General features: G+C 42.4%; 1 protein-coding gene and 1 non-coding gene across 2 annotated transcripts; one reads left to right on the forward strand and one right to left on the reverse strand.

Annotated features, from left to right (window-relative positions):
- Positions 1–712: 712 nt before the first annotated feature.
- LOC143356955 (ubiquitin carboxyl-terminal hydrolase 31) lies at positions 713–27,091 on the reverse strand. Its single transcript, XM_076793033.1, has 4 exons — positions 26,014–27,091; positions 2,750–3,123; positions 1,251–2,661; positions 713–1,008 (listed from the first exon to the last, which is right to left on the reverse strand). The coding sequence occupies exons 1-4, from the start codon at positions 26,884–26,886 to the stop codon at positions 886–888; spliced, it is 2,781 nt and encodes a 926-aa protein (XP_076649148.1). The 5' UTR covers positions 26,887–27,091; the 3' UTR covers positions 713–885.
- Positions 24,582–24,653, forward strand: Trnad-guc (transfer RNA aspartic acid (anticodon GUC)). Its single transcript has one exon. It is a non-coding gene; the product is annotated as a tRNA-Asp (tRNA).
- Positions 27,092–27,532: the final 441 nt, after the last annotated feature.

Consider the following 27,532-nt stretch of genomic DNA (forward strand, 5'->3'; position numbering starts at 1 on the left):
AATATAAATATTCCAGTTAAGCGATAGTTTCAAAGCAATGGTTAGCGACTACAGAGTATGTCCAGAGAAGAATAATTTTTCTTCTTGTTTGGATACGAATGAATCGTAATACGTGAATCCTATCGCACGCAAGATTCAACTTATTGTCATAGTTTCCATCGTGAACCACGACTGTATTCTGTTCGATGTACTAGGGCATCGATTCGTGCGATAAAAAAAAAGTCGCGGTAAACTCTTTGACACGGGCACATTCTTCCCAGACATATGTAGGATTGGTTACCTATTGCATTGAAGATCTAATATATTATTATATTAACAATAGACGACTCGTAATGAGGGACTCGTAGTACTCGATACTAAATATAATAATTTGTCCTTTCTTTAAAAAGTTCTACTAACTGCTACAATGTACAATACAGTTCGCGCAATCTGTATACAAACACGTTATAAATTACAAAAGAATCACTAATGCCACGAGTTTCGCTCCCGCACTCGGAAGAAATACTCGTCGAACGCCGCCATATTGATTTTCCCTGGAAATATAGTATAATATCAAGAGAACTACGTGTGGCACTGATATTTTTTCTTCGCACGTTCGACGATTACTTACAAAGAGAAAGCATATTTTTCGCGTAGAAATTTGGAGCGACGGTACTTCAAAGTTTTCTTTTTTTTTTCTAATCTAGATCTTACTTCTCTTTCTTTCTCTCTCTCTCTCTCTATCTATCTATCTCGCGATATGAAACGAATGTACTTAAGCTTCGCGGGTAATCGTCTGTGTTCTGGTTATGCTAGCTTTTTTGGAAAGTTTTGCGGCACACCAGGTTCCAGGCACTACACGTTGAGCGACGCTCCAGCCAGATCGCGTCCGGCTTAGATCGTGTGTTACAAAGTTGACTCGTGGATGATCGTTGTGTCTGGATCACTGCTACTGTGGATGATCGTCGGCTGTGGCACATGTGGTATCAACGTGATGGACGACATTTTCCGGACGGGTTTTGGCGAAGCCTGAAAGAACAATCGCGATTATAATCTCGAAAAATTTAATATAACGAGAGTAAACTGTTGATCGTAACACAACCTATAAATGTTCTGGATCGACTGCGTAAATCCCTGTACAAAGGCATTGTTTGCGAACAGTCTGTAGATAGCCTGTATACAATGGCCACCCACTTGTATGCGTACACATGTCTGCAGACAATGTCTCTGAGTTTGTACAGGGTTCAACAAACAAGAGTCAACAAACATACCCATTCCCTTCTACAAGGCGCCTCATCGTCCGAGTAGTGATCTATCTGACCAACGTCCGTTTCGGTCGCAACGTTCCTCTTCTTTGGTTGCAAGGTGGCATAATTGCGGCAGCCTCTGTTGAAGTTCGTCATGTTCTTCTCCTCCACGATCTTCTCCTGGCAAAGTATCTCCTGCGACTTGCTTTGGTTATTGTTCGTCACGTTGCTGTTAGTCTTATTGTTGAAATAGAACGGTGGCATTTTCGAAACCCAGTGGTCCAGCCCGGAACCGGTGGAACTGGTGGAGGCTGCCGAAGAGGTTCCCGAATTGTTGGTCAATCCTCTCCGCTGATAGAACAGCATGTAAGCAGCGTTGGTTATCAGGTTCGTGTCGTTCACTGCTTCCACTCTGGTGTCGTCGAAGCAATACCACTGAGTGTCGTAAGGATTCCGACAGAACGCGGTGTAATGTCCACCCTGAAGATCTTGGCCGTGGTGATTACATATCGCGTAAAGGTCGTAGACATTCTCGTCGTACTTCGGTATATTTTGTTGGCGTGGTCTGGGCTTCTTCCAGGGTGACCAGCCCAAGCCGCCTAAAGTGCTAACGTTGTTGTGAGTCTGAACTCCGTTGTGGGCCAAGTGCGGCGTCATGTCGAAACCGTACAACGGAAAATCGACCAGCATCGTCAACTTCGAGGTGGATCTCTGTTTGGACTGTTGCCGAAATCTTTTCAAGTGTATCACCAAGATGTCGGGCAGGGACCAGAGGCCTAGCTTCTTCACGACTTCCTGTTTTTTGTTACAGTAGGGACAATGCCACGCGTCCTCCGCTCCCAAAATCTCGGCTCTGGTGTAGAGGTCGAAGCATTCTTCCAGAGTGACAGCTCCTCCCAGCTCGGAGTTGGTCTTCAATTGTTTCACGCTCGCGTGTTCCTCGATCTGATCGGTGTCGTCCTGAATGATATTGCGCTTCGTAGCTTCGTCCCATTCCAGGATCAGCTTCACGTGTTGCGGACCGGAGTCGTCGGCGCAAAGAGCCAACGCTTGCTCGATCTGCTCCGTGTACAGAGGATGTTCGACGCAGGGATCTATGCAAGGGTGTTCATCCTGAACCGGAGTGGCAGCCGGGTCCGCGACTCGGATGTTGAACAGTCCAGGGCTTTGACTAGACGTAAGAACATCGTCAGCCAGAACACTGTGCATCTCCTTCAGCAGAAGCTTTTGCAGGTCTTCGTAGGACGTCTCTCGGGAGACTTGCATCGTGTATGGACTGCCGAAGCGTTGCCTGAGGTCTCCTTTCACGTGGACATTGATCCATACAAGAAGAATATAAGCCTGCTCCGCCGGTTCTTTCAGTTGTGGCAGTTCTATGCAGTAGAGTGGGTCGTTTTCGGTGATCACAGATAGAGGTTGGCAATCTGAGAATGTTCTGGAAAAGAATGAACAAGAATTAGCAACTGTAAAAGTCGCGGTAAGTTGAGAGAAAAGCAGGCGCTGGTATACACAGTCGTGTTTACCTGTGAAATCCTTCGTCGTGGACTTCCGTGAGTAACATATGATTCTCGTCGATCCCGGTGTCGCTCGCCAAGATCTCTCTCAGTTCTCTGACGTTAGCCGCCTGGTTCACGCTAACGCCGATTTTAACTTGTCGCGGCTGCTGTGACGTGTACAACACGTTCACGAAAAGGTTCATCTGCCGGTGGTTCTGGGGGACTGGTACCGACACGCAGAGGAAAGGATCGAACGTGTTCGACTGCCGATGACATCTTGGACAGGTCAGACTAGATCGGAACTGGGCTTGGAACACTGCGTGCACGAACGAGTTGTTGCACCGAACATGATTCGCCAGCGTTTCCGCTGCAACGATATCGTCCGGACGGCCGAACGAATTCTGCAAACGAAAATCATCGAGATACAATAAATGCTATAAACATAAACAAATAATACATAGGGCAAGGGATCCGATCACTGCGGGGTACCAGTTACTGAGCCTATGTTAATTATATTTATTTTTAAAGCGTATTGGATATTAAAAAAAGGAAAAAAAGTATTAATACTAAATAGGTATAATTAATATAGGCCCAGTAAATGGTACCCCAACAGTAATTGACTCCCTCACTACGTCCTTTCTAAATTATATTTAACATGTTTTTTGACTCTTTAGCAAAACTGGGAACGTCGACATTATCATCTAATTAAATCAAGTTATTCGATTTTTAACTGTTTCTATCTTATCTCTTTTCTGTATAATTTACAGAAATTGCTCAAAATACCTGGAAGCGCGAAATAAATTATTAACATTTTCTTTTTTTTCCGTTGGCCCAGATACCGTGCACCAATTTAACGGAAACGAGGTGAGTGGACAGTCCGAGAGAAAACGGGGGAAACTTTCTATTCTGCGAAGCATCGTTTTTATTCAATCATCAACGGGAAGAATGTTTATCGTTATCAGAATTCATAGAATTCGTTGAGAAATCCATAGAGCGCAAGATCGCGAACGCGATTTTGAAACGTTCCTCGTAGATGCATTGCGAAGAACGGCTACTGCGTTCCAAGGTAATTGGCGGGAGTTTCAAACTTTCACATTGTAATTAGAATCGCCGCGGACTGGTGATTTGTTTTACATTGCACGTGTAATTGAAAATATTTCACAGTGAAATAAATGTCAGCGAGGCCTTAATTGAATGGAATTTAAATTAGTTACAATTTCTCCTTGATTGGTGGTACCATTTTGGCGATTGTTTAAACCGCGTACGACGACCGTATCGCAGGAAACTGTTTGGGTGTGCGCGAAAGCGATGACGAAACAATTAATCGTTATCGTTCGTAAATTATAGAGAGCACCGATAACGATGCATGGAACCATAATGTAAGTACCCTTCTATGCACGCGTAAGTGCAGCTGCATTTAATCGAGCCTAGAGGACTTTCTTTTACTCTACGTCATAGGTCGAGCCAGGTGAGAAGCCAGATAAACAACGCGTTACTAAAACTAATTGCTAAAACGATGGAAAACCACTGAAAGGGAGACGTAATCAGTCGTACGATTATAATCTCGCAATCTATATATATATATACACACGGTGTTTCACCTAACTCGGGCATCTAAAATATCTCGCTAAAAGGTCACGTGAAGGTCATAATATTACAGATTGTTGGATTCGTCTTGACCTCGGCTATCACATAGCGATAATAAAAGTATATCATTACATTAAAAAAAACTTCGATAACCTAGAAATCTGAAAAGATATAACCTCGAACAAATTTTTTTGCCTATCATAATATTTGCCCTCCTGAACCAACTAATGTTTTCCTCTGCAATTTTTGTCTATCATAAAAAACAAGCGAGATATTTTCGGTGAAACACCCTGTATATAATAATCTACGAGCGCTTCATGGAAGCGTAATCGATTTTTGATAATGTTTCAGAAATTCCGATGAAGTAACCTTATCTGTCGATTAGAGAAAACATATATGTATACTCGAGAATGTCCGATGTGCCTTATCCCCACTCCTTTAAGTCATTTGCCCGTAGTTGAGCCCCCGAGCATCGGCGGGCGCCCTTGCCCGCTAATATGCATGTTGAGCAGCTCCGATCTAGTTAGACATTATACGTCGCGACGAATGTGTATGTTAAACAAATTATTACCCTTTCACATTTAATCGTACATATCTGTTTAATAATAGATTTAATTATTTTTCTCCGCTATCGCAATTGCTCGACTGTTGGCAGAACACGACGGCTCGTGGACCGTCTAATAGATCTTCTGTTTTGCAACGACAAGGAGGTGGCGCCGCCATTGTTGCGATTAGCAGTTACACGTGCGTCCAGCGTGCGGATTCACGTGTGACAAGCCGTTCCGTGGGCATATTTTTTGCTGATTGGACGCGTGAAAATCACGAAACCAGTTTACCTCCTAATGTACACAAAGACGAACGCTTATAACGCGACCGTTCTAATAATAACTGTCTACCCGGCGGTTCGCGATTCTACGGTGCCTCTCGTCTGTCCCGCGCATCATTTTCTGTCCCCGAGTTTCGCAACAGGCCCGTCGGATGGGGTAAACCGACTGGAGTATGCTAATAAACGTCAGACAATTGTCGCCGGCTCGCTAAAACTCACAAAGTTGTTTGCGTTTGATCGGAGCGCAACCTCGCCCGGCAGACAATGCGGATTAGAAGATCTCAAAGTCCGCCTTCAAAGTGTCAATCACCTCGAAAACGTCGAGCTAACTATCGTCGCGCGTGTAATTGCTTATAAATAGAATAATGCCGACCGGAACGGTTGCAATAGCATTTGCATCTACTTGACTTTTTATCAATTACGGAACAAATGTTGAGAACCACGACTCGAAACAACAATTCGTTAAGCGCGTCAGAGCATTCCGCGAAGATTTTATTTGCTAGGTACCCAATTACAGTGCCTATAATAATTATACTGGTTTTTGAAGCATAATGAATATTAAAAGAGAGATATTGAATTTTTTTCATTAAAATCAGTTAATACCTGTTTTGTTAGCATTGATTATGCTTTAAAAATTAACATAGGCACAGTAACTGGTACCCCCACAGTAATTGCGTCCCTCACCCTAGTTTGTGGTAAGTCACGTTCGAGAAAACGGTGTATCAGTTACGCCGCGTTTGACTGGTATCGATCGGAAATTTTTCAATGATAATTGAATTAGTTTCATTGGTAGCGTTTAGCGAACCGCCTGCAAAGCCTCGCGTGCTTTTCCTCTACCCCCTTTTCGGTCAGTGGATTCCCAGTACAGAGTACTCGATCGGCATGGAAGGCTTCATTTAACCAGATCACGAATCTTCTGTTTTCATGACCTTCGAAATACGCTGTTCCCAAACAACGCCCACGTATTCTCCGCGACCAACGCAGAAATTACAAAAGGTGACACGCGAGGGATGTCCGTCGAAATATTACCTACAACCTTAAAAGGTTCTTAATGGATTGAAAAATACAGCTGTACCTGGCCACTTTCGATCCATCAACATTTTTATTACACAAACATTTCATCCACCTTTCCGACAAAAAAACATTATTTTACCCTTCGCATACGAAAAGAAGTCACTTGGAAACTCCACTATACAGGGTGTACAAACGAACGAGGGATGATTCTACGGGGTGACCCATGAGTCAATTTCCCATTAAAAAAGATGAATAACTCTTTCTTACATGTATATTTTCGAATTCTTGTTTCGGAGTTTTAAAATTCTTTCTTTGGAAATTTCTCATGGAGAAATTCGCAACGAGTCAACGAGCAAAAATAATTGAACTGTATTTTGAAATTCTTGTTTCAGAGTTTTAAAATTCTCTTTTTGGAATTTCTCATGGAGAAATTCGCAACGAGTCAACGAGCAAAAATAATTGAATAATATTTTCAAAGTCAGTGCTGCATTATTCTGCGGAAAATTCCTTTCTCTCTCGACTTATCTTTACATGTATCAGCAACTGTTGAAAATTCACTGGTTGGTACATTTTAATATTCTTTACAGCGAATTCTGAAAATAATTCGAATTTTCCGTGAAGGTATAGAAACGAACGTTTAAATATATCGGTTTGTTTTATTTCGTACCGTTGTGTCTCTAGATAGATACACTTAGTACTTTATTGATATGGATCAGACGTGACTCAGTGTTGAACAAGATTTGAGGACAGTGACTTCAATGAGACAAGTATTTCGCAGTAGATTGCGCGAAGCATTCCGCTTTCGAATGACTGGGCCCGCGTATTTATATTGTCTGTTTTCACGAAGACAACCGGTCTTCCATTACAACATAGATAAGGCTAATTGTTTCGAGCAGGCGATAACTGCGAACGTGTGCATTCGTAAGCCACCGGATTGGGATAACCGTTGAGCCATCCGCAGGATGTATCGCCGATCCGGTTGCCGGAAGTAATTTTCAATGCTTACAGGTTGTAACGACTCACGCTACGATTCGCGACTCACAATTGGTCAATGTCAGGTCGGTGCACGTGTAGAGGGTGTCACGAAAATAATTCTCTGTTCTAGGGTTGATTCTCTTCCACGATGCCTATTTGCTACGGGTCAAACAGATGTTCGCGATATTTGCGAAAAATTGTATCCCCACCCTTTTTCAATTTTTCTCCTACGAAACTTACATCAATGTATTTGTGGCACTTTTCTGATTAAAATGAGTCCAAACATGATATAGTTCGGAGCAGGTTTGCTCGTTTAATACACGATTCAGTAGAACCTCGATTATCCGAACGTATCTGAATTTTATTCGTTATCCGAATACGTGTTTCACATTTAAAGCTGATAGTGTAGATGAGTGATTATTCTATTATCCGAACACTCGTGTTGCATCGACTAGTTCGGATAGTGGAGGTTCTACTGTATCGTGATTTGAACAAGCATGCTAGTTCCGAACTATGTCATGTTTGGACTCATTTCAATCCGGAAAATATCACGAATATGTTGGTGAAAGTTTCACAGAAAAAAAATCATTAGAAATTGTAGGAACAGTTTTAATGCCTCGCCGCAAAGCCACAGTTACAATTTTCAAATTATAGATCTGAAATGAGCCATCTTGATCCATCTGATCAACTTGAAACTTAACTTACGAACTTGCTCTATGCACAACCGTGTATGTATCATCGTTCAGAAAGCGTGACGAGGTGACTACTATACGGACATGAGAAAATGCCTAGGTAACGAAACGCTGGTTTTATTGTGGGCATATGCATTTTTTCAAAAAAAATTCTGCGAGCGTAAGTAAGTCTTCTCGAATTTAGGATGGCGGTAATTGTTATTGAAACTTGAGGACGCGGTTGTGCACGCGCGCGTCGGTTTTTTGCCGATGACTATGCAAACGCCGATTACGTCAGAATGGACCGGCGCGCGGCGGTGGGTCTGTTGGGATGAGAGAGAAATTGTGACCTTGGGACGACCTCGATGGACCCAAATAATTAGCGGCAGAGTCGAAGTTTCTAAACCCGAAGAATTTCATTACAAATTGTCCTAGTCACGCGATTCACTTCCTGTTGACTCTAAAAACAGCATAACTATTAATTCTTGTTTACTTTCAATTATTCTATTTTTTTTTTCAATACATTTCTATTTTAACCATTGTTTTGATTTTATATTATAATTGTAATTCGTTGGACAGGAGCTTTGCTCCAAAAACAACGGAATCGAATGGTGTCCGAATACCTTCACGTAGGTATGTAAACAAATTGTTCATATCGGCAATCGATATAAATCGAAGCGCGATAGGAATGTCGCGTGGATTGCGCAACGGATTTCGTGTCGATTTCAATTAGATTCGCGCGTCGTGATATCCTTTTCCCGAGCTGCGCGAAATGCGATCGCGATGCAACCGTTGCTAGAAAAACTGCAACGATATCCGAGCGCAGGGACGGATCGTTTCCTATATCGTTGCAAAACAAAGGACCGGAAGTCGGACGCCTCTAAACATTCTTTACGTAACAGTGGCAATCAACGGCTCTCGGCTCGTAACTTATAATTAACTTCTTTCGACCTGACAAACACGGAACGCATTCGGACGTATGCATTTCGATGCACAATACACTTCGAATCCGACACCGCTCGAATTACCTTCCGTGTCCCCCCATGTACCCGGTGTAAAAAAAAAATTCCACACCGACGCTGCAGAAATTTCTGCAAATTCCCATTATTATAGCAAGTATCGCAGGAATCGAGTTTGTAGAAGATTCAAAGAATAAAATGCAAAAAAATAAGCGTTGACTCGTCGACGCGCGAACTAAATGACATTTAATCTCGCCAAAGATATTGTTCATTTAATTGTAACATACACTCGTTCAGTGGAAAATATATGTTCCAATTTTAACGATATAGTTGTGACTCATTGCAAACGCTGATAACTGTGATTAAATAAAGACTACTTGTAGCCAACAATTTTATAATTGTTTGTCTTACGACCCAGTACTTTATCACTTGTACAAGCTTATCAACCGTACCGAGCACAAAATAACGAGTGAATAACGAGTGAACGTTGCCTTATAAAAATCACAAGACTGAATTCATTTAGATTTCGCGCTTTAACAAATAAGGGGTTAATATTCATTTTCAAAAGCGTAATCAATTTTGTAGAACACTTGCTGCGAATGACACTGACCCGAGACCATTCACTTTTGTGCGTCCTGTAGATTCAACAGATGATTCTTGCCGCTCGGACCATAGTCCCCGGATCAAGGATCGTTCCCCCACCCTAACTTCCCCTTCTGCTATTCCGCCACGGGCCGGTCACGTGATGCGTTTCACAATGGGGAAAGAGGGTTACTTTTTCCCCTAAATTCGTGCTCGCTCCCCTGACGACTATGGCTCGGACACAGCTGCATCCAGGTGGAACCGGCACTAATCATTCGCACAGAGCCCCGGAGCTCGTTAATGCCGGTATCATCAATGACAGCGTGTCAACGAAAAGATTTCCCGCAAACACCGACACGCGCGTACACGCGTAATGTGTCATTCAGAAGACAATTTGTGCACGTGCGGCCTACGGCTGATAGATGAGCTGAATCCAAATAAACTGATCGCGTCGACTTTAAACCGGTGTTTGTAAACAATCGGCGCAAAGAGCAACAGATGTCTTCGAGCGCAAAGATACTGGACTCGTTGCTATAGTTTCCTTGTTGTCATAGAATCGCGCCAATATACGGTAGACAGATTAAAAAAAATGTAAGAGCACCAACGCATTATGAACATTATTAGAGGATGCAAAAAAAAATGTGTTTAGCTCTTGTATGTTGCGGCGGATGCAAAGAATTTTTATTTTCCATAAATATCCGCGGTCTGCTTATGAATTATGTAATATCGAATTGTGAGTAAGTTACGTGGTAAATAGTTTAGCGAATATTGCAGCGATGTAAAAATGTAGGACGATCGGTTTCGCAGGACTGCGTGAAAAAAAGTTGGCTATCGGATTCCGTGGATTCCATTTAAATTCATCCCGCCGCAAACGTGCCCGCGTTAATTGGATTTGTTAATAAACGGAGGCTGCAATTCGTCAGGGTCATTTAGCCGTCGCGTGGGTGGAGATAGTAATTAATTCGATAGTACGATTCAGTGTACAGAGGAAGGTCGCCACGGAGACGGAAAGCCATGATTAATCTGTTAACCAGCTGGTTTTTCGAGCATAAATGCGCACAGAGGCGTGACGCGTGTTGCGAGCAAAATTAATGTAACGAACATTTTCGGCAATAATTCTCGTGCGCGCGGTGTTTCGTTAAACAGGTCATCTATTTAAATACGGGCAAATGTAACGAAGAGAAATAGAAACCGCTGAAATTCTCATATTTTCACAAAAGTCTTAGTTCGCCTGATATCGTTACTCGACAAAATAAGACACACGAATTGGGTGGACAAAGAAGAAAATAACAAAGGGGGTTACCGAGGGATGAAGTCACACACGAGCCGCGAATTAACTCGTTCGAGTCCGAACGATTAGGTTATCGGCGTTTATCCGGTTGATTTTACAACAGCAGTGATTTGCATGTTTACCAGTAACATTTATTAGCGGCTGATTCGCTCGAACGAAGATCCACTGTTATTATTCTCGGGTCGTGACTCATTCCGCACAGTCGTCGAACGAATCGAGGAAATAGTTGACGCAAACAACAAATAAAAGAGGGCGGACGGTTCGTCTCCAGCTACGCGTGTTCGGGCATTAATTTTTCCAACGATCGGATCAAATAATTAGACGTGAAAAAGATATTCGAAATCCTCGACACGAAACCGGCGATTCCGTGGATGCCGACCCGATAATTAAGACCGAGTGGGAAAGAGAAAATTACACCCGCCGGCAGCAATTAACTCGGCCACGCCACCATGGAAAATTATACGCTTCTGGTCTTCGCATTGCGATACTGTATGGCATTCTTCGCTTTCGCGCGCCGCATGGAATCTATACTGAACATCGCACGACCGGATTCCATCGATGATCCAAACGACGTATGCCAATAAAAAAAAAACTGCCATTTGTCAACGGAAGCTGCGAAAAAGGTCGCGTTGACCGTGTTTCGCAAAACGGTCGTGCCGCGGACTGGATCACCGTGGCCCCATTCAAGGTCGGTCCTTGTTACGGTACTGCTTCATCCGCTAGAATTGTACAGGGTGATCTAAAACATTGCGATGCAATGTCAAATCAAATCAAAATAATCAAAATAATCTCCACCAATGTGCTGGGTACAACATTCGATTTTAACACTAGGTTTACGGAGCATTAAAAGTGAGTATTTTACATTGTAAAGATAAGAAGAATCTGCCTATCCAAGTTTTCAGCCATTTTTTAAATAATATATACCTAAGGAAATAAGTTTGTCGAGTAATTGCACGTAGATGGATCTTCACAGTCTCAATAATCGTAAATTAAAAATATTAGAACCCGTCATTTTGACGGGTCCCGTAAACCTAGTGTTAAAATAAAGTTGTAATTGATTTATTGCGAGCCACGAATATTAATTTGTGAAGGATTGGTCGTCGACGATAAAGAATATCTTTAACTGCTGGAAACTTTTGAGTCTTTTAAAAATCGAAGATTAACAATTCAGCATTGTCATGGAAAAATCTATCGGCAGGCTATCTGGGTAAAATGTAGATAGACTTATTTATGACAGTGGTTGCTAAATGACGTTCAATAATTCTCTTTTAAATGATAATTTCCAAAGAAATTGTTGGACGACGCACACTTCAACATTTTTAATGGACACAATTGCCAGCAGGCGAAGTGTACAAACGACTTATTCTTTAAATCTGATGAGACTCTAATTTGACGAGAGAAAAAAGAGGAGGAAGCCTACTTAACGAAGCGTATATATTCAAATTGAATTGAAACGATAGTAATAGCCTTATCGCGTGTAACAGACGGAACTGTTTGCAACAGGAAGTCGCCTGCTTTGCGGTTAAACGTTACTCAAATTTGATCAGCCAGCGATAAAAGGGAGAAAGGAGTGTATTTTGACAAAATTGGCAAACAACGAGAGACGGTTCCGATTTAATCTCACGAACTTCTCTTTTGTTTGTGAAACAGTTCCGCCAAGCGTGTTAGCAAGTGTCAAATGTGGAGCGATTTCGCAAGGGCAATTATGGTCGCAAATTTTTCAATGTCAACCAACAAGGAAAATTATGCTGTACTCGCGGACGCGGAAATTTATGACGGCGCCCGTCGACGCCTAAAACCTTTCCGCTTATCGGGTGCCGATTTTCTCGCCGTTTTTTAGCAGAATTCGCGAACATAAGAGGTTATTTATAGGCAGACGGATGATCCTGCCGGCGACGACGAACATCGAAAAGCGACGAACGTTCCCGATTTTCCTCCCCGTCGATAAACACTGGTGTTTACATTGACGAGCCCTCGATACACTTATCATCTGTCTTTGTTGTCCTGCACGATTCTTATCAAACATTCCGCGCTGCAACGGAACCGTTCGAACGAGAAGACACGGCGAAAGTCTGCACGCACGTTTGCGAATTTTGTAACCGGTTGTCCAGACGCTTCCGATCCCAACCGTCGCGAATTAAGATGCTCATTTTTTAAACCGTTCACCCGGATGATTTTTTTCAATTCCATACATTTACCAAAATGTAGCTCGAGCAAATAAAATTGATGAGCTGTTCATTTGCCAGATCGATCAGCACCATAAAAGAAACAGTTCAGAAAAACGATGACAAAAGTGTACATTTCAAAAGTTAAATTTCGTCTTTTAGTAGCGGAATTTTATAAAAAATTCGGAAGGTGGTCAATCGGTTTGGCTAAATTTTCTAACAATTAACGCGAGTAGAATAGAGTCGATGCCAATATGGACACCCTGTGACTAGAATGCGGATCTTCCTGCAGTAATTCCTCTCTTATCTTCAGGCACTTGCAAATTTATGAAATACAAGCCCACGTATTATCAAGAATTAGTGGTAATCTTATTTTTAACAAGAAAAGTAGTCGCGAACAAACGATATCTTTTCCTCGTTCTTTAGCTTATCTAAATAGGAACTTGCATACAGATCCACAGAGTAACTATCACACAACATAATCATCAAATTATTCGTTGAATTAAGCAGACAATGACGAATTAACTCGTCTTAAACATTCGTTAACGCTAAACGTACTGGGCACTAAAACTGACTGTTGTGGGTACCTTGGGAAAATTACAATATTGAATTTATATAAATATTTCACAATTTTTATAATGCGTACTTACAAAGGTAATGTAATTTTGCCCGGTGCCCGCGAGTATAGCTGAGAGCAATGTGACGTCAGAAGGAGAAATATTATTACAGGCTGAGCCATCGATAGGAGGCGTCAAATGAGGGGAGGGAGCACGAATTGAGGGGAAAAACAGACACGTCAGAGGCGGAACGTGTCACGTGACTGGGCCGTGGCGGAAGCGTGGGGGGATAGCGCGGTAGAGAGGGAAATTAGAGTGGGGGAACAAGTCTTGATGTGGCGATTATGGGCGTGGTTCGTTGCTCGCCAAATCGTTCATGCCCGGGCAGCCAAATTCCCTGCCCGCACGGGCGATAGCTGAACGGGACTGAGTGTATGCGACGGGGGCAGCTTTATAATGTCAACAATTGTAATATGAAAAATCTGAAACCGATCATTTGACCGGAAGTGATACGTTCGGTGGTGATAACGAAACTAAACGAACAGAATAGTTATTGTCGTGGACTGAAAGCGTGATCCAGCTTCGCTTCCCATCAATTAAATCCGCAGGGCATTGCTCTATCGCATTTTCTTCGAATGAATATTTATAATTGAAAATGAAAGTCGCGAGAGAAAGTTCGGTACGTTGCGCACCGGCATTGTCCACGGAACGTTGGCCCCTGACACGGTCATAATATGGAATGAGAATGCGTCGTTAACTATAAATATTTAGTGTTGGAAATGTAATAGAAAGCTGTTTTCACTTTTTCATCTACGCCGTAGATGGAGAAGATCGAATGGAACTACTTGCGTTCGAAGAAATCGGTCAGACTGCACCTAACACGTTGAGTGCTATGCCCATAAAAGTCACACAAAATCAAAACGACTTATTCAATAATACAAGACTAGAAAAGACAAAGTATATCATAATAATCATTTTTGTAACAGTCTCACACCTTGTAGATCTTAATGAAATTAGGTCTACCTAATAGATGGTTTTCAAATTTAGTAAAAAACACTTTCTTCTACACTTCCTCCGTACTTTTCTCTGGTAAATTGTTGTAACACTTCACGAAGGAAGTTACATTTGATAAAATATTTTAACGACGAGGATAGACAGTAAAAGAAACGGTGGTAGCGAATGCGTTAAAAGCAGTCTCGCCTTTTGTTCCGCGTGCAAAAAATAGAAAGTGAGCTTCTGTTTAACCAACGTTTAATTCTGTCCATAAATTGCCTGTCTCCACCCCACTCTGTAACGGTTTCACCCTCATTTAAAGTTACAAATTAAGTTTGTTTGGAAAGCGGAAGTCCTCTGCTGTCAGCCGTCCCGCTGATAGTTACACTGCCGTCTGCGGGTGTATAAATTTTCCATAACATTTCTTCTTGGTACCCGAACCGAGACGACCTCCGGCATGAAAACACGCGTGTCGCGTTTCACGCGTGCAAGGTCTCGTCCAAGGTGGCGCACGTTTTCATAAAACGCGGCTGCACAGTGACGTTTCAATGTTGAACGACTGCACACCGACGTTTCAATGTTGAACGACTGCGCCCAGTTGTAAATTAAAAATATTCAATTCGGCCATTCTCTTTAAAGGTTACGCGTCGAAGTTGGTCGACTGCGTCTAGCATAGTTCATTCTAACCATAGTAGATATAAGGTAACTAAATAAACTTATAAAGTTTAACTTAAAGTTAAACGTATAAAGTTTGAAAATAAGAATAGGAATAGGCAGAATATAGGTAGAGTAGTCAGAGTAGGGATGGGTGAGTCAGAGAGAGAAAGGGAGAGGGAGAGAGAAAGAGAGAGAGAATGCGTGGATAAGATAGTTATTTTGTTGTAAGTACAGGATATTGCAAAACCGAGTCCGATTCTTGGCTGTAAGGCTGAATAAAGCAATATTATCATTATTGTTATAAAGTTTGGAGCCCGTTGTTTCGACGTCAGGTTTCAGCGTTAATGGAGTGTACAAATAAATTATGAAAATTTGAAATTCCATGTTTGCTGCCGAATCTCCTTCACCCGGCGCACTATGCGATGCGTCACGCGTGATTTGCACGTTTGAATTACGACCCTCTTGGAAGAATACACGAGGCGCCGAAGGACGTCTGCGAGCACTGTCCCGGATGAATCGTAAACGATCGCGTAAATGAGAGTTCGATAGGAGCGACCTGCGATGGAAATCGGAGCACGATTGGCTAAAGGACACGCGTGATGTTTGTACACACCAATACTGTTCACCGCGAGATAACAGAATCCGTAATGAACACGCGTGACTCCATCGTCGCACTGATTTCACCGAACCGACTATACCAGCTTGCGCAAGATTCAGATGTTCTTTCAAAATATTTTTATTTCAATTCGGGAACAAGGCTGGCCTATGCAAGCAAATATTTACTTTATAGCTTCAATAGTGGTTCGAAAAAATTTAATTATATTCGAGTCATCTGGGTACAGTCTCGTTCAGCTATCGCCCCGTGCGGGCAGAGAATTTGGTTCCTCGGGCGTAAGCGACTTGGCGGGAAACGAACCACGGCCGATGGTTCAGCCTATGTCAATATTTTTCCCGCTTACGTCACCTTGCCCTCGGCTATGCCCGTGGGCTTCGGCGGGCGCCCTCGCGAGTTCCTGACCGGGTCGAGTATTGACCTTAATTTATCGCAAGACTGCCGATTTGGTGCATTTATACTAAAAATGTGCAGTTTAAAAAATTGTAAGAGCCTCTAGTTGCGACTTATTAAAATGATTAAAGCAGGATAGAAATTTCTGTTTGGCGTTTGTTCGTTGTAAACAATCCGAATAATTTTTACCTGGAAAGAGTAGCTTAATATAGACTGCACCTGTAAGTCATTGCGAGCAGTCTAGACTGCAGGTCTTTATGCGTACGGCACGTGCACAGGAATTGCAACTATTTATATTTCCAAGAAGAAGTACCACTATACAATGCAAGAAATTTGTCTCTCTAATCGTTCAAATCAGATAGATGGACGAGGAAGAATTTAGGATTCGTAGAGAAAGTTCGATGTAATTAAAATGTGCAGTAACCGGTGTAAGTATCGACGATGCGTGTAATTGATCACTTGAATAAGGTTGCAGCAAGTTGTTCGAGGAGCCTATCGGTACGCACCGAGCGTTATCCCCGGAGCCGAGCCTAAAAGGATAATAAATTATTCACACGGTTGCCTTTCCCTATGCTAATGAAGTCTGCGCGTCGGTCGCCTCGTTACACCTTAATGTATGATAAAAATTCACGGTACGGAGATAGAGAAGACCTTATCGATAACGTCACCGAGGCCGTTTATCTCGAACCACGCAAACCGCGTATCCTAATTTTAAAAGGACAACAGAGCTAACGATCTTATCGCAAGGTCAACAATACACGCGGCGGCAATCGCACCGTGGTTCCAGCACGTGCCCGAGTGGCACGCCGAGCATTTTGAGAACCGCCTCGAACTGGTCCCGGATGCTCCGAGACCCGCCAATTCATCGGCCGCAACAACGTTCACTGCGCTTGACCGGCGCGACGCGACACGACGCGACGCGACGCGGCGCGACACTGCGACCGGATTTACGGGTTACTAATACAGCTCACAATCACCTGCTCCCGCAAGGGAAGTTACGACTAGAATGTTAACCCGTTTAGAGCCGATACTAACTCGGCCTGGAATTTGGGTTTGGAATTTGTATCCAAACGCTCTTTGCAATAGAGTAACTTTTCTCAAATTGACCAGACGATTTCAATTGTTTTAACAATTGTTGGTGTCCTACTAACATTTGTTTCATTGCTTCTCCTCCTTGTTAAACTGTCTTATCAAATGCAGTGTACCTCCTTTATGAGTCAAAACAATTTAGCAGAAGTCGTACATTCTCTGAATACTGTCTCGTATACTTTACACTCCATTAGCGCCAACTGTGGAGACAGTCTCGTGGATCATATTGAATATATTTTTATACTTTCAGAAAGAAAAAATTCGGCACCAGTCATTTTTACTTGTTCGGTAGTCCTTTCACGATTACTGAAACTATGAAAACGTTTTCGCGAGAAATTTTTTAATATGTCTCTTCTTTGGGGTACAAGTTACCATAAAAATCGTATGAAAAATTTCAATCTTGCTGTTATTGTAAAGGGATAAGTCTGTTAGAAACTAGGAGTTTCTGGTCCCAAGGTTCTGGGGTAAGGGGTCGTGGGGTTCATCAGAGTCCTCTTACCAAAAGGCATAGCCTTCCCCACTCCGTGGCCAGATCCTTCAGGACAAAGAGTCCCTTGTCTTTGGCAATACGACGTCGGGTCGCTTGCCTTTTCTAAACATTCTCACCGTCAATAAACAGTCAATGCTTAGACAATCGATAGCTGTGAGACCCAAATCGGTCATCAGCTGTCGCGTCGCCTGCTGCCAGGACTGTTTAGCCTCACGGGCCACAGACATTATAAAGCCCTGCCATAAATCTGTCAAGGAATAAACATCCCTTCGACCATCCCACCAAAACCTCTCGTTAAAGATGCGTTGACGCTAACACGTCTAAGTCACGTTTCGGGCTCGGTAGTTCTAGTGTTAAGGGGGCCGGCAGGGTTTGAAATCCATATGCTTATGCATGGGTCAAAACCTTTTCAAACTATCGCTTCAATATTGCAATGAGCAGTTTAAAAGTGGTCACTTGTGTTTCCTAAAAGTCCAATTTATGTCTGTATAGAGCCCAAATTTCGAATTTCTACCTCATCGGGGAGTAATTAACGATATTCGGCAGAAAATTCGAATTCTGAAGCAAGTATGACGTCACAAGATGGCTGCCGCTGAGAGATTCTCTTAATTTCGCGAGATTTAGTGTTCGTATCGAAAAAAGGGCTCTATACAGACATAGCGAAGACATGTACAAACACGGTGGTATGCATTTTTAATTGATTACTTACTTATTTAAGACGTAAAATGTCTAGAAAAAAGGCACAGGATAACATAGCGTGACAGTCAAGGCCAAATGCCTGCCGGCCCCCTTAAGAAAGAGATTTAGCACCGGGTCATTTTTTACCCGGGCAACGGCGTGTGTGCCGAGTCGGACCGAAGGTCAAGAAGATGCTACGGGGAAAGAGGTTTCCACGAACGTCTTCGAATTTTCAAGGCGTCTCGTTGACCGGTTCCGAAGAAGTCGGTCAACGTGTCCGACACCGAAGGGCACTCGACGAGGAGGGAAAACAAAAAAGAACCGGCTACGAAAAAGTGGCACGAGGCAGCGGCCGTTAACAAGAGGGGGCGACATGTCGGACACTGTCGGTTACCGATCTGGATTATCGACTTCGCTGGAGGATCGCTTCATTATCTGATGACCGGCAAATAACTTGGACCGCGCGCGTAAGAAACAGCTGATAAGATACAGCATCGAGGAATCTCGAGTCGCGTACACATGGCTAGCTGTGTGAAACAGCGTGTAGGATTAACACTAGATTTACGGAGCACTAAAAGTGGTCAGTTTGGATTATTTTATATAAAAATACCAAGAATATATTCAGCCAAATTTTTAGCAGGCTTTTACTATAATATATGTTCCAAGGAATAAATGTGTTAAATGAATTTCCTATAAATGCATTTTTACAATCCCAATAATTGTAAATTAAAGAACATAAAACCCGTCGTTTTGACGGGTCCCGTAAATCTAGTGTTAAAGGAGGACACCAATGTAGGATCATGGGAAATCCTTGTAGGTGTAAGGGCTGTCCTGGATTCACCAGCATAGGATTACGAATGTGGACAGAATGATGAACTGTGCATATTTGAAAATCACAGAGTATAGGAAATTGGAGAGCCCCGCATTCCTCTCCACGTGTTCAAAGGGACATCAAAGATGTACAACAAGATGTTGCCACAACTGATTTAACACGTTGACTGCCACGTCACCCATATGTGGCTGACGGAATTATTTGTGCAGGTTTTCAAATGAATTTTTACGTTGATATATTCATTGTACCAAATTTTATTAGGATCTGTAAAATGCAAGAAAGTTGGAGGACTACTCAATATCATACATTTAATTTTTTTCAATTTTTATTTTATGAAATAACTTACTTTGATTTCATGGAATTTTTGAGGTTTCTAGTTTGGCAGTCGAAGTGTTAATCACGTCGATGATTAAACGTAGAATATCACAATATGTAACGAGAGAAGTATAAATCCAAAACCATATATGCATCAGCTTGATGCACGCAGCAAGCATCGAGTATATGTAAACTTGTTAAATTCGACACGTAGACTTGGCGAGAACGCAGACAACACGTCTCGATTGAGAGTTCGAACAGAAGGCTGTGTGAAAAAATAAAAGGGGAAAAAAGTCGAGATATGGGAAATAGCTGCAACTGTAATTCTAGAACTGTGCAGCCGTGGAAAAAATAGTTGGGGCCCGGAAAAAAGTGGTTAGCGATATATCCGAAGGCGGTTACATCGAATCGGTCCCGCAGGCACAAGCAATATTTATAGTTTCGAAATTACTTCCTCGAATCGGTTATGTAAATTTTTGAAATTTTATACAAAAATGTGGTACCTCCTTGAAATGGGCGACTCGTTAATCGCGTGCATAATTTCTTAGGAATATTAACACTAGAACTACCGGACCAGTGAAAATGACTGGTTCCTAATTTTTTCTTTTACAATTACTGAAATTGTAAAAATGTTTTCATTAGAAATGTTTTAATGAACCTCTTCATTGAAGCACATACTACAATAAAAGTTGTATGGAGTCTGAATGGACACAGTCTTGTCACTGTTACAAAGCGATATACGTCAGTCGCATTTATTGCTCGGTAGTTCTAGTGTTAAAATCAGATGACTCTGGTCAATCTTTATGGCAAGACAACCTAACAAAAGAATCGCCCCGTTGTTGCCACGAAACATAGCCAGTAGAAAGTTCGCGCCCAGGAGAAAAGAAAAATCCGTTGTTCCTCGTAATTAGTAGTTTTTACTGAATTTATCTCGGCGCTTATTAGCCACGCCAGGGAAGTAATTGCCCGGATGGCGAATGCCGTACAATTTCACGACGTTTTCTCCTCTGTCAGGGCCGACGACCGTTTCTTTTTGCGCGACGAGTACGCCGCAGCAGAGGTGTAAAACTAAAGCGTTGAACAAATACCCAGGAAGTCGGCGTGTATGCAAATCGGAAACAATATCGCGTGCACGCATGTGTAATTGCACGTTCGCTAAGTAATATATTCGAAACGGCGATAAAAAAAAAAGTTGGCGACAGTCAATAATTTATGCCGCATAGAAAAAAATAATCGATCACACTGGTTGTGTAACACCTAATCGGCGCGAATAAGATTAAGAATCCTTTACTGGAACTAGTCGAGGCTCTATTTGTTCGGTAATTAGTCCATTGTAATACGTGTTAATCTTCCTGGTAATACCTGTGCCTATTTAAGTCACCGATAGACATGACAGTGGATCTCTACAAATTCGTAAACCTGTATAGCCTCCCCTGAACCTCTATATAAAAACATATGCAACTTGGAAACTGCAAATATCCTCTGCATACAAATGAACCCCTTCTACGAATTGTTTTACAGTGAACAGAACTTGTTTATCGTTCACAATTTCCTAGAAGAAAAAGAAAGCCTATGTTTATCATGCTATGCCTGTATGTATACAGTATACTCTACTCGATAACTGTCCCAAATATCTAGCATACAATTGTCCCAGAACTATCTAGAACTGTGCCCCCGTGAGGGGCCGCGAAAATAATGAAACATAAAGAAGTTTTTTCATTGCATTAGTAGTGGCTTCCTGATCTCACACCGATACATCCGAACCGTGTTATGTTTACACTCCTCAGTGACCGAGCCTTCTATTAAAAAGAAAAAAAAAATTGACATTGAGCCACAACAGGATGCTATTGTCAGGTTGTTGCCAGAAACGAGATTGGACCCAAAAACATTGATAAATCGGTACGCGAGTTCAAAGTGAGACGGAGCAGCGGCGAACATGTTGACAAACATTAGTAATTAATTACAGTCGGTCAGGGGGGCAAAAGAAAATGGAGAAGCGACTCGAGAGGACTGTGTTCCAGCTTTCATCGGGTCAGCCGTTTGTCCCGCCGTGAACCGTTCCCTCTTTTGTTCGACGCGCGGGATGATTCACGGTTCTGTTTTGCAGCCGTTTTTCTCCGCCTCTCTTACCTCACCGTTCATGTAATCGTCGTTGTACCGTTGCAGACCGCTGCGGCCGCAAATATTTCGCAGATCGTTTCAACGGCGCACCGTCGTCTTTTTTCCCCCGAATTTCTGCTAGACCCGTTTCTCGTTGCGAACGATCAGGTGCCGGCGCACCGGCGAACAATCAACCGGGGCGCGCAATGCTGCGCATTTTTCTCCAACCGTTACGTCATACTTATCGTACACGAGCATCTCGTGCGGTGAATCATCGAGCTGAAATTCGTCTCGTGAGGTTCGCTCTCCCCTTCTACGCGTTGTGACACAAAAACGCGTGGCACAGCCGATCATGTTCAAGTTCGTGCTTATTGAGTGTCTACTATTTTTAGCGGCAGAACACAACACGGGCCGTCTCTCGGCCCTGTATTTTTACAAATGCCCTTCTTTCCTGCCTTCCTTCCTTCCTTCCTTCCTTCCTTCCTTCCGGGGAATCATGTGTGTATTTTTAGAGTTTCTTGTAGTACCCGCGTATGGGATGGCTTGGGATTAGCGTAGGGACCCAATTATCGTTGGGTACCAATTATTGTGCCTGCTGTTGGTCCCTTACCCTATTCTAGAATAGGAAATCTATGATATTAGGGAGACCCATAAGTAATGAATTGAAATCTAAAACAAACTTTGTAGTAAATTTAAGTCTTTATTTCTTAATTTATTATATAATCTCCGTCATTATCAAGGACAGTTTGCCATCTTTCCTGCAAATTTTCAATCCCCTAGAAATCCAGGGTTCGTGGAGCAAAATATGACTCAAGGTGCCTCCTTACATCTTCTGCAGAAGTGAATGTTTTATTTCTTAAATAATGCACCGGAGATCTGGAAAGATGATAGTCAGAAGGAGCAATATCCAGTGATGGGGGATGCGGTAAAACTTCTCATTGCAATCCTTTGATTTTTTCCTGAGTGAGTTTCGCTGACCGGGCATTGTCAATTTGCAGTATTACACCTTTTCTGTGGATTAAAGAAACCCTCTTTTTCAATAGTTCCGAATACAGCCGTAGTAATTGCTGGCAATACGACTCAGCAATAACTGTTTCTCCAGGTTTCAACAACTCAAAGTGAATTATGCCACGACAGTCCCACCAAATGCACAGTAACACCTTTCTATGTGATAAGCTATGTTTAGGGGTTGATATTGCGGTTTGATTTGCAGAAAGCCACTGCTTGGAACGCTTTATGTTATCATAAAGAATCCATTTTTCATCTCCGGTAACGATTCTGCTAAGAAATGGATCTCTACGAAATCTGGATAGCAATGAAGTGCAAATTGATCGACGAATATTCTTGTTGGTCTCAGATAATTGATGCGGTACCCATATTCCTTGCCTATATGCCTTTCCCATTTCGTGTAGGTGTCTTTGTACAGTTGACCATGTGGACCCAAGGCTTCTCGATAATTCTTGTATACTTCATTTTGGATCAGCTTCCACTACAGATTTTTCGGTGTCATTATCAAATTCAACTGATCGTCCTCTTCGAGGCCTGTCAGAGAGATCATAATCACCAGCAGCAAACCTTGTGAACCAACGTTGACAATTGTTGAGCTTCAATACATCTCCATAAACATCGCAAATTTTCTTTGTTGTTACCGTTGCATTAAATTCCGCATGAAAATGAAAAAGTATGCGATGACACCGCTATTTTATTGCAGGATTGTAAAAATGATACTTTTTAGAATATTTAGAACACAGGCTGCTTTACCGAAAACTGTAAAAGAATACGTGTTTCAACGATCGGTACAGAACTAAAGGCAAAACAAATTCTTTGCAAATAATTGATTACTTATGGGTACCCCTAATATAACTGTAGCGAGTCTACGAGACTGAATTTTCATTAATCTCTGCTTCTGTTAAAGTTTTGCCAGATGGGGTGAAAGATGACCTGGGTCATACTCGTAAAACCTTAACTCCAGGTATCTCGGAATTTTCTCGATCGGTAGGGTTTCCTTTTTACAATTATTGGGGGCTATGAAATGTCTGAAATTTTACCCGTAATAAACGGATTGTATCTATAAACTAATGACTTCTGAATTACGGTTAGGGCGTGCGGCAATAAGATTCTCGCTGGTTTTTCCGTTACATTGGGTGCGTAACAGCTTCCCCCCTCCTGCATACCTATCAAGTAGAATTTAACAGTCAATGGGTAATTACTGACGGGTTTTTTCATTCCGAACTAGTCCATTTACGTACCTAATCTAAAATTTTTTAGAGCGCGTGAGATTATTATTGCAGCAGCAATAAACACGCGGAGTAAGTATGACTATCAATTTTGTTTTATGGTTTTATGTCGCATCAACTGCTTGTTCATGATAATTCAGAATTGATATTCGCAATGTTGTAATTACGTTCTGTATGATGCGTTTCGCGGAGATTTCTTTTGCATCGTGGGCGACGAACGCGAATAAGCGTTCAACGAATATGGTCTTCGATTTTGCAAGGGAATTTTTCTGTACGCAACCGAGCGTTCAAAACATTCATGAAAAGTTCGCAACCTGAATAAACACAGTTTTACGCACGGCGGGCAAAAAAAAAGTTCAGTTTGCTGACGTTTGTTTTTATCCGCTAATACCCAATCCGGCTTAATGCCTGATTGTATCCCGTGTTTTCGCACGGTAATTACGAGACGAATTTTATACGAATATTATTCAATTTTTTACTCATTTATTCTTTAACACTAAACCTGCCAAGCATTAACATTGTCTGATAAATATTGCCTTATAAAAATGGCAACCCTAAATTTATTAAGATTGTCCGTCATTTTCAATATAATAAATGCTTGGATAAGAAAATTTATTCCACTATTTTCCATGAATGAGTTTTTATAGTTCCAATAATTGTAAAATGCAAAACCGGTGATTTTAACCGAGGTAGGTTTAGTGTTAACAGTGATTCGTCAATTCAATATTTCTGGGAAAAATGTATTCAATGTAAAAAAAGATTAAATTTACGATATAAATTTATAGATCGAAATTTAATCATGTGTGGGAATAACGAAAATAATATAAACAATTACTCCTCGATAGTATAGTGGTTAGTATCCCCGCCTGTCACGCGGGAGACCGGGGTTCGATTCCCCGTCGGGGAGACATTATTTTTTTATTTTTAAACAATTAAAAATTTTAACAACTCATTCGACATTATTCAATTGCGATAAATTCCTGATACTAAAATTATAGACACAAAACTATTTAATATTTTAATAATCGTGTCCTATTTTGCACAAAGATAATTTCAAAATGATTTGAATATGACAAAAAAAGTGCAATTGTTATAATAGATGTACAATAAAAGAAAGATTTTTCTCGAAAAAGAAAAAAATTATTTCAAAACAAAATTCCAGGAAATAATTACAAGTGGCAATTAGGAAGAGTAATAGTTTGCCGCAGAGCTCTTTTCCTCCGTAATTTCTACACGTTCGTACGATCGTGTGCCACGGATTCAGAGAAAAGGAAAAACTCCACGACAAACCGATTTTCGTCAATTTCGAAATTTTGCCTTTCCCGAAGTGATCATGCCATTTCTGTGACATCGTCCAGTCCAGACTCTGCCTAATGGCCTCGATCAAAAAGCGCGGCATGTAGCGTTCAAACGCGAAATAAATTTAGGTTAAGGCCTCGTCTCGATCGACTGACTCAGTGTGCTCCTAAAAAATAAATAAAATCCACTCGAGCCTGCCATGAACGCGATTCCCACTAATCGACACGACAAACACCGATAAGAACAAGTTAAAACATCTTCGAACGTACACTTTTTCTTCTACTTGTTCGACAGTGGCTCGAAAGAGGAAAAAGAATATGTGACATTTTCATGGACCAATATCCCACATTTCCGAGCGTCGTTTTTAAGCATGCTCCGGTGGCTGCTTAATGAGTATATTCGTATTATGTAATCAATCGGCAAGAACGATTACAAACCTGTCCGTCACACGCAACGCGTGAAACGATACATCGCACGCGGGCAAAGGCATGCACAAACATTGACACGGAGACCACATGAAGCGTTGCGCTACGTCTTTTAGCTGTCACTATCGAAGTGACGGTAAGTTGATACGACACTGAAGAATCCTTCTGTTGTTTCAACTTGCGTGTGGCACTCTATGTTCTGTGTAATAAAAAGACCGATATTCGAAGAAAGATATTCTTCGAAACGTATTTGAAAAAAAAAAGTAAAAGCAAGTAAAGGTAAGTAAAAAGCAATGTGCAATCGTTTAAACAAGTGTTAACCTCACAACTGGATAACGAACATAACTCGAGATAAAGATTAAAATTCGAGTTGACAATACGAATAAAATTCGCGCCATTGTAGCTCTTCGAAGAGTTCAAATTGCACGAAACGATTACATATTCGAATATTAATGTTGTGAAGACTAATTGATTAAAATATGCTTACTTGGACTCTTACCCAATTACTGTGCCTATATTAATTATACATAATCACGCACTCACCTTAATAATCTTATATTTCTTTTTGGTAGCCTGATTCAGGTCCTCGTGCACTTTGTCCAATAGCCACAACAAGAACTCCTGAGCGTCGTGCTGCAAGTTCCCGCGGTACTGGCTTCCGTATTTGTCGACGACGCTTTTGAACGCGGTGCTCATCTCCGGGTCGTACTGACAGCTCCATATAGCCTTCAATAGGAGGGCCAACTGTTCGGTGATCTCGCCTTTCGTCCCGTACTTCTTCGAGTTCAATTTGTTCCGTCTGGACAGATCGACCTTGTACTGGTCCAGCACAAAGTACTCGGCGAGTATGTCCGTATGGGAGAGACACTGCAGCACGGCGTTCATGAAACACGTGTTACCGTGGTTGCGTAAACCTATGACCCCTGGCACACGGTCCGGCGGTATATGCGCGGGCCGAGGTGGAGGGACCCTAATGTCCCCAGCACTGGACCCTAGATCGTCTCTATGGGAGGTTTTATGGTTTTGCGCGCCCACGTTGGACATGTGCTGAACCATCCTGTTAATGAACTTCCTCCAGGACGGCCTGCGAAACACTTTCTTCTCGGAGTAGATTTGCCCGTTGGTGTGCAGCCTGCCCATATGGGGCTGCTGCATGCTATCTATTTGCTGCTGCATATTGTTTCGGTCCTTGTTGCAGCTCGTTCCGCCGCTGTTGTCTTTCGAGTCACGGTTCTGTTTCGGACGTCGCCGTGACATCTTAGCGTTCTGAAACGGATTACGCGGCAGCGTGAAAGTACGCTTCAGCCGCGAAACGGACTCCCGTGTCTTCGCCTCGGACGATTTAACCTCTTCCACGCCCAGCTCACCCTCCGACACCGATTTCATCACCGCACTATTGGCCTTCTCACCGTCCATCGCCGGCCACGGAAACAACCGTTCGAGCCTTCCGCCTGCCTACCTCGCCCCGTTCACATCACGATAGGATCCGTTGTTTCACGAGACACGATCGACACCACCGTCGGACACGTCTAAACCATGTCGCGCCCGTCAACAACTGACCCGCGGAGAAAAAACGTCATACGCGTAACCCGCTCTCGTACGCTGCGGCGGCCATTTGCCTTTTATCACGGGCTTCCACGATTCCGTGACGCCTCCGTCATAAACCATGTAATTGGTTGATGGGAGTCGCGACCCCCGCTCCTAACTCCTGCGACCTCTGTGCCGATGGAATCTCGTTACCGCGAATCGGTAATGTAGGGTGCGACTTGGTTCATTGTTGTTTCGTGAGGTAGATGTTAATTTGCATTTCTACCACTGGTAGCACTGCGGTGTCATTCTAGATCCAGTCGATACGATAGCACAGACGAGGTATAGGAGACTAGAGCCCCCGTACCATTCCGTGTCACATCCTACCGTATCATCCAGAACTAATATTGTGGAACCGATATTCTACAATGGCGCTGTTGCTGATATAATTTTAAATCTCATGTCGAGGATTCATATGATGAATGAAGCAAAAGAATGTTGTTTCCTCTTAATTCCATTACGGCTGACACGCGAG

This window comes from Halictus rubicundus, chromosome 9 (assembly GCF_050948215.1).
Source record: "Halictus rubicundus isolate RS-2024b chromosome 9, iyHalRubi1_principal, whole genome shotgun sequence".
Lineage (NCBI taxonomy): Eukaryota > Metazoa > Arthropoda > Insecta > Hymenoptera > Halictidae > Halictus > Halictus rubicundus.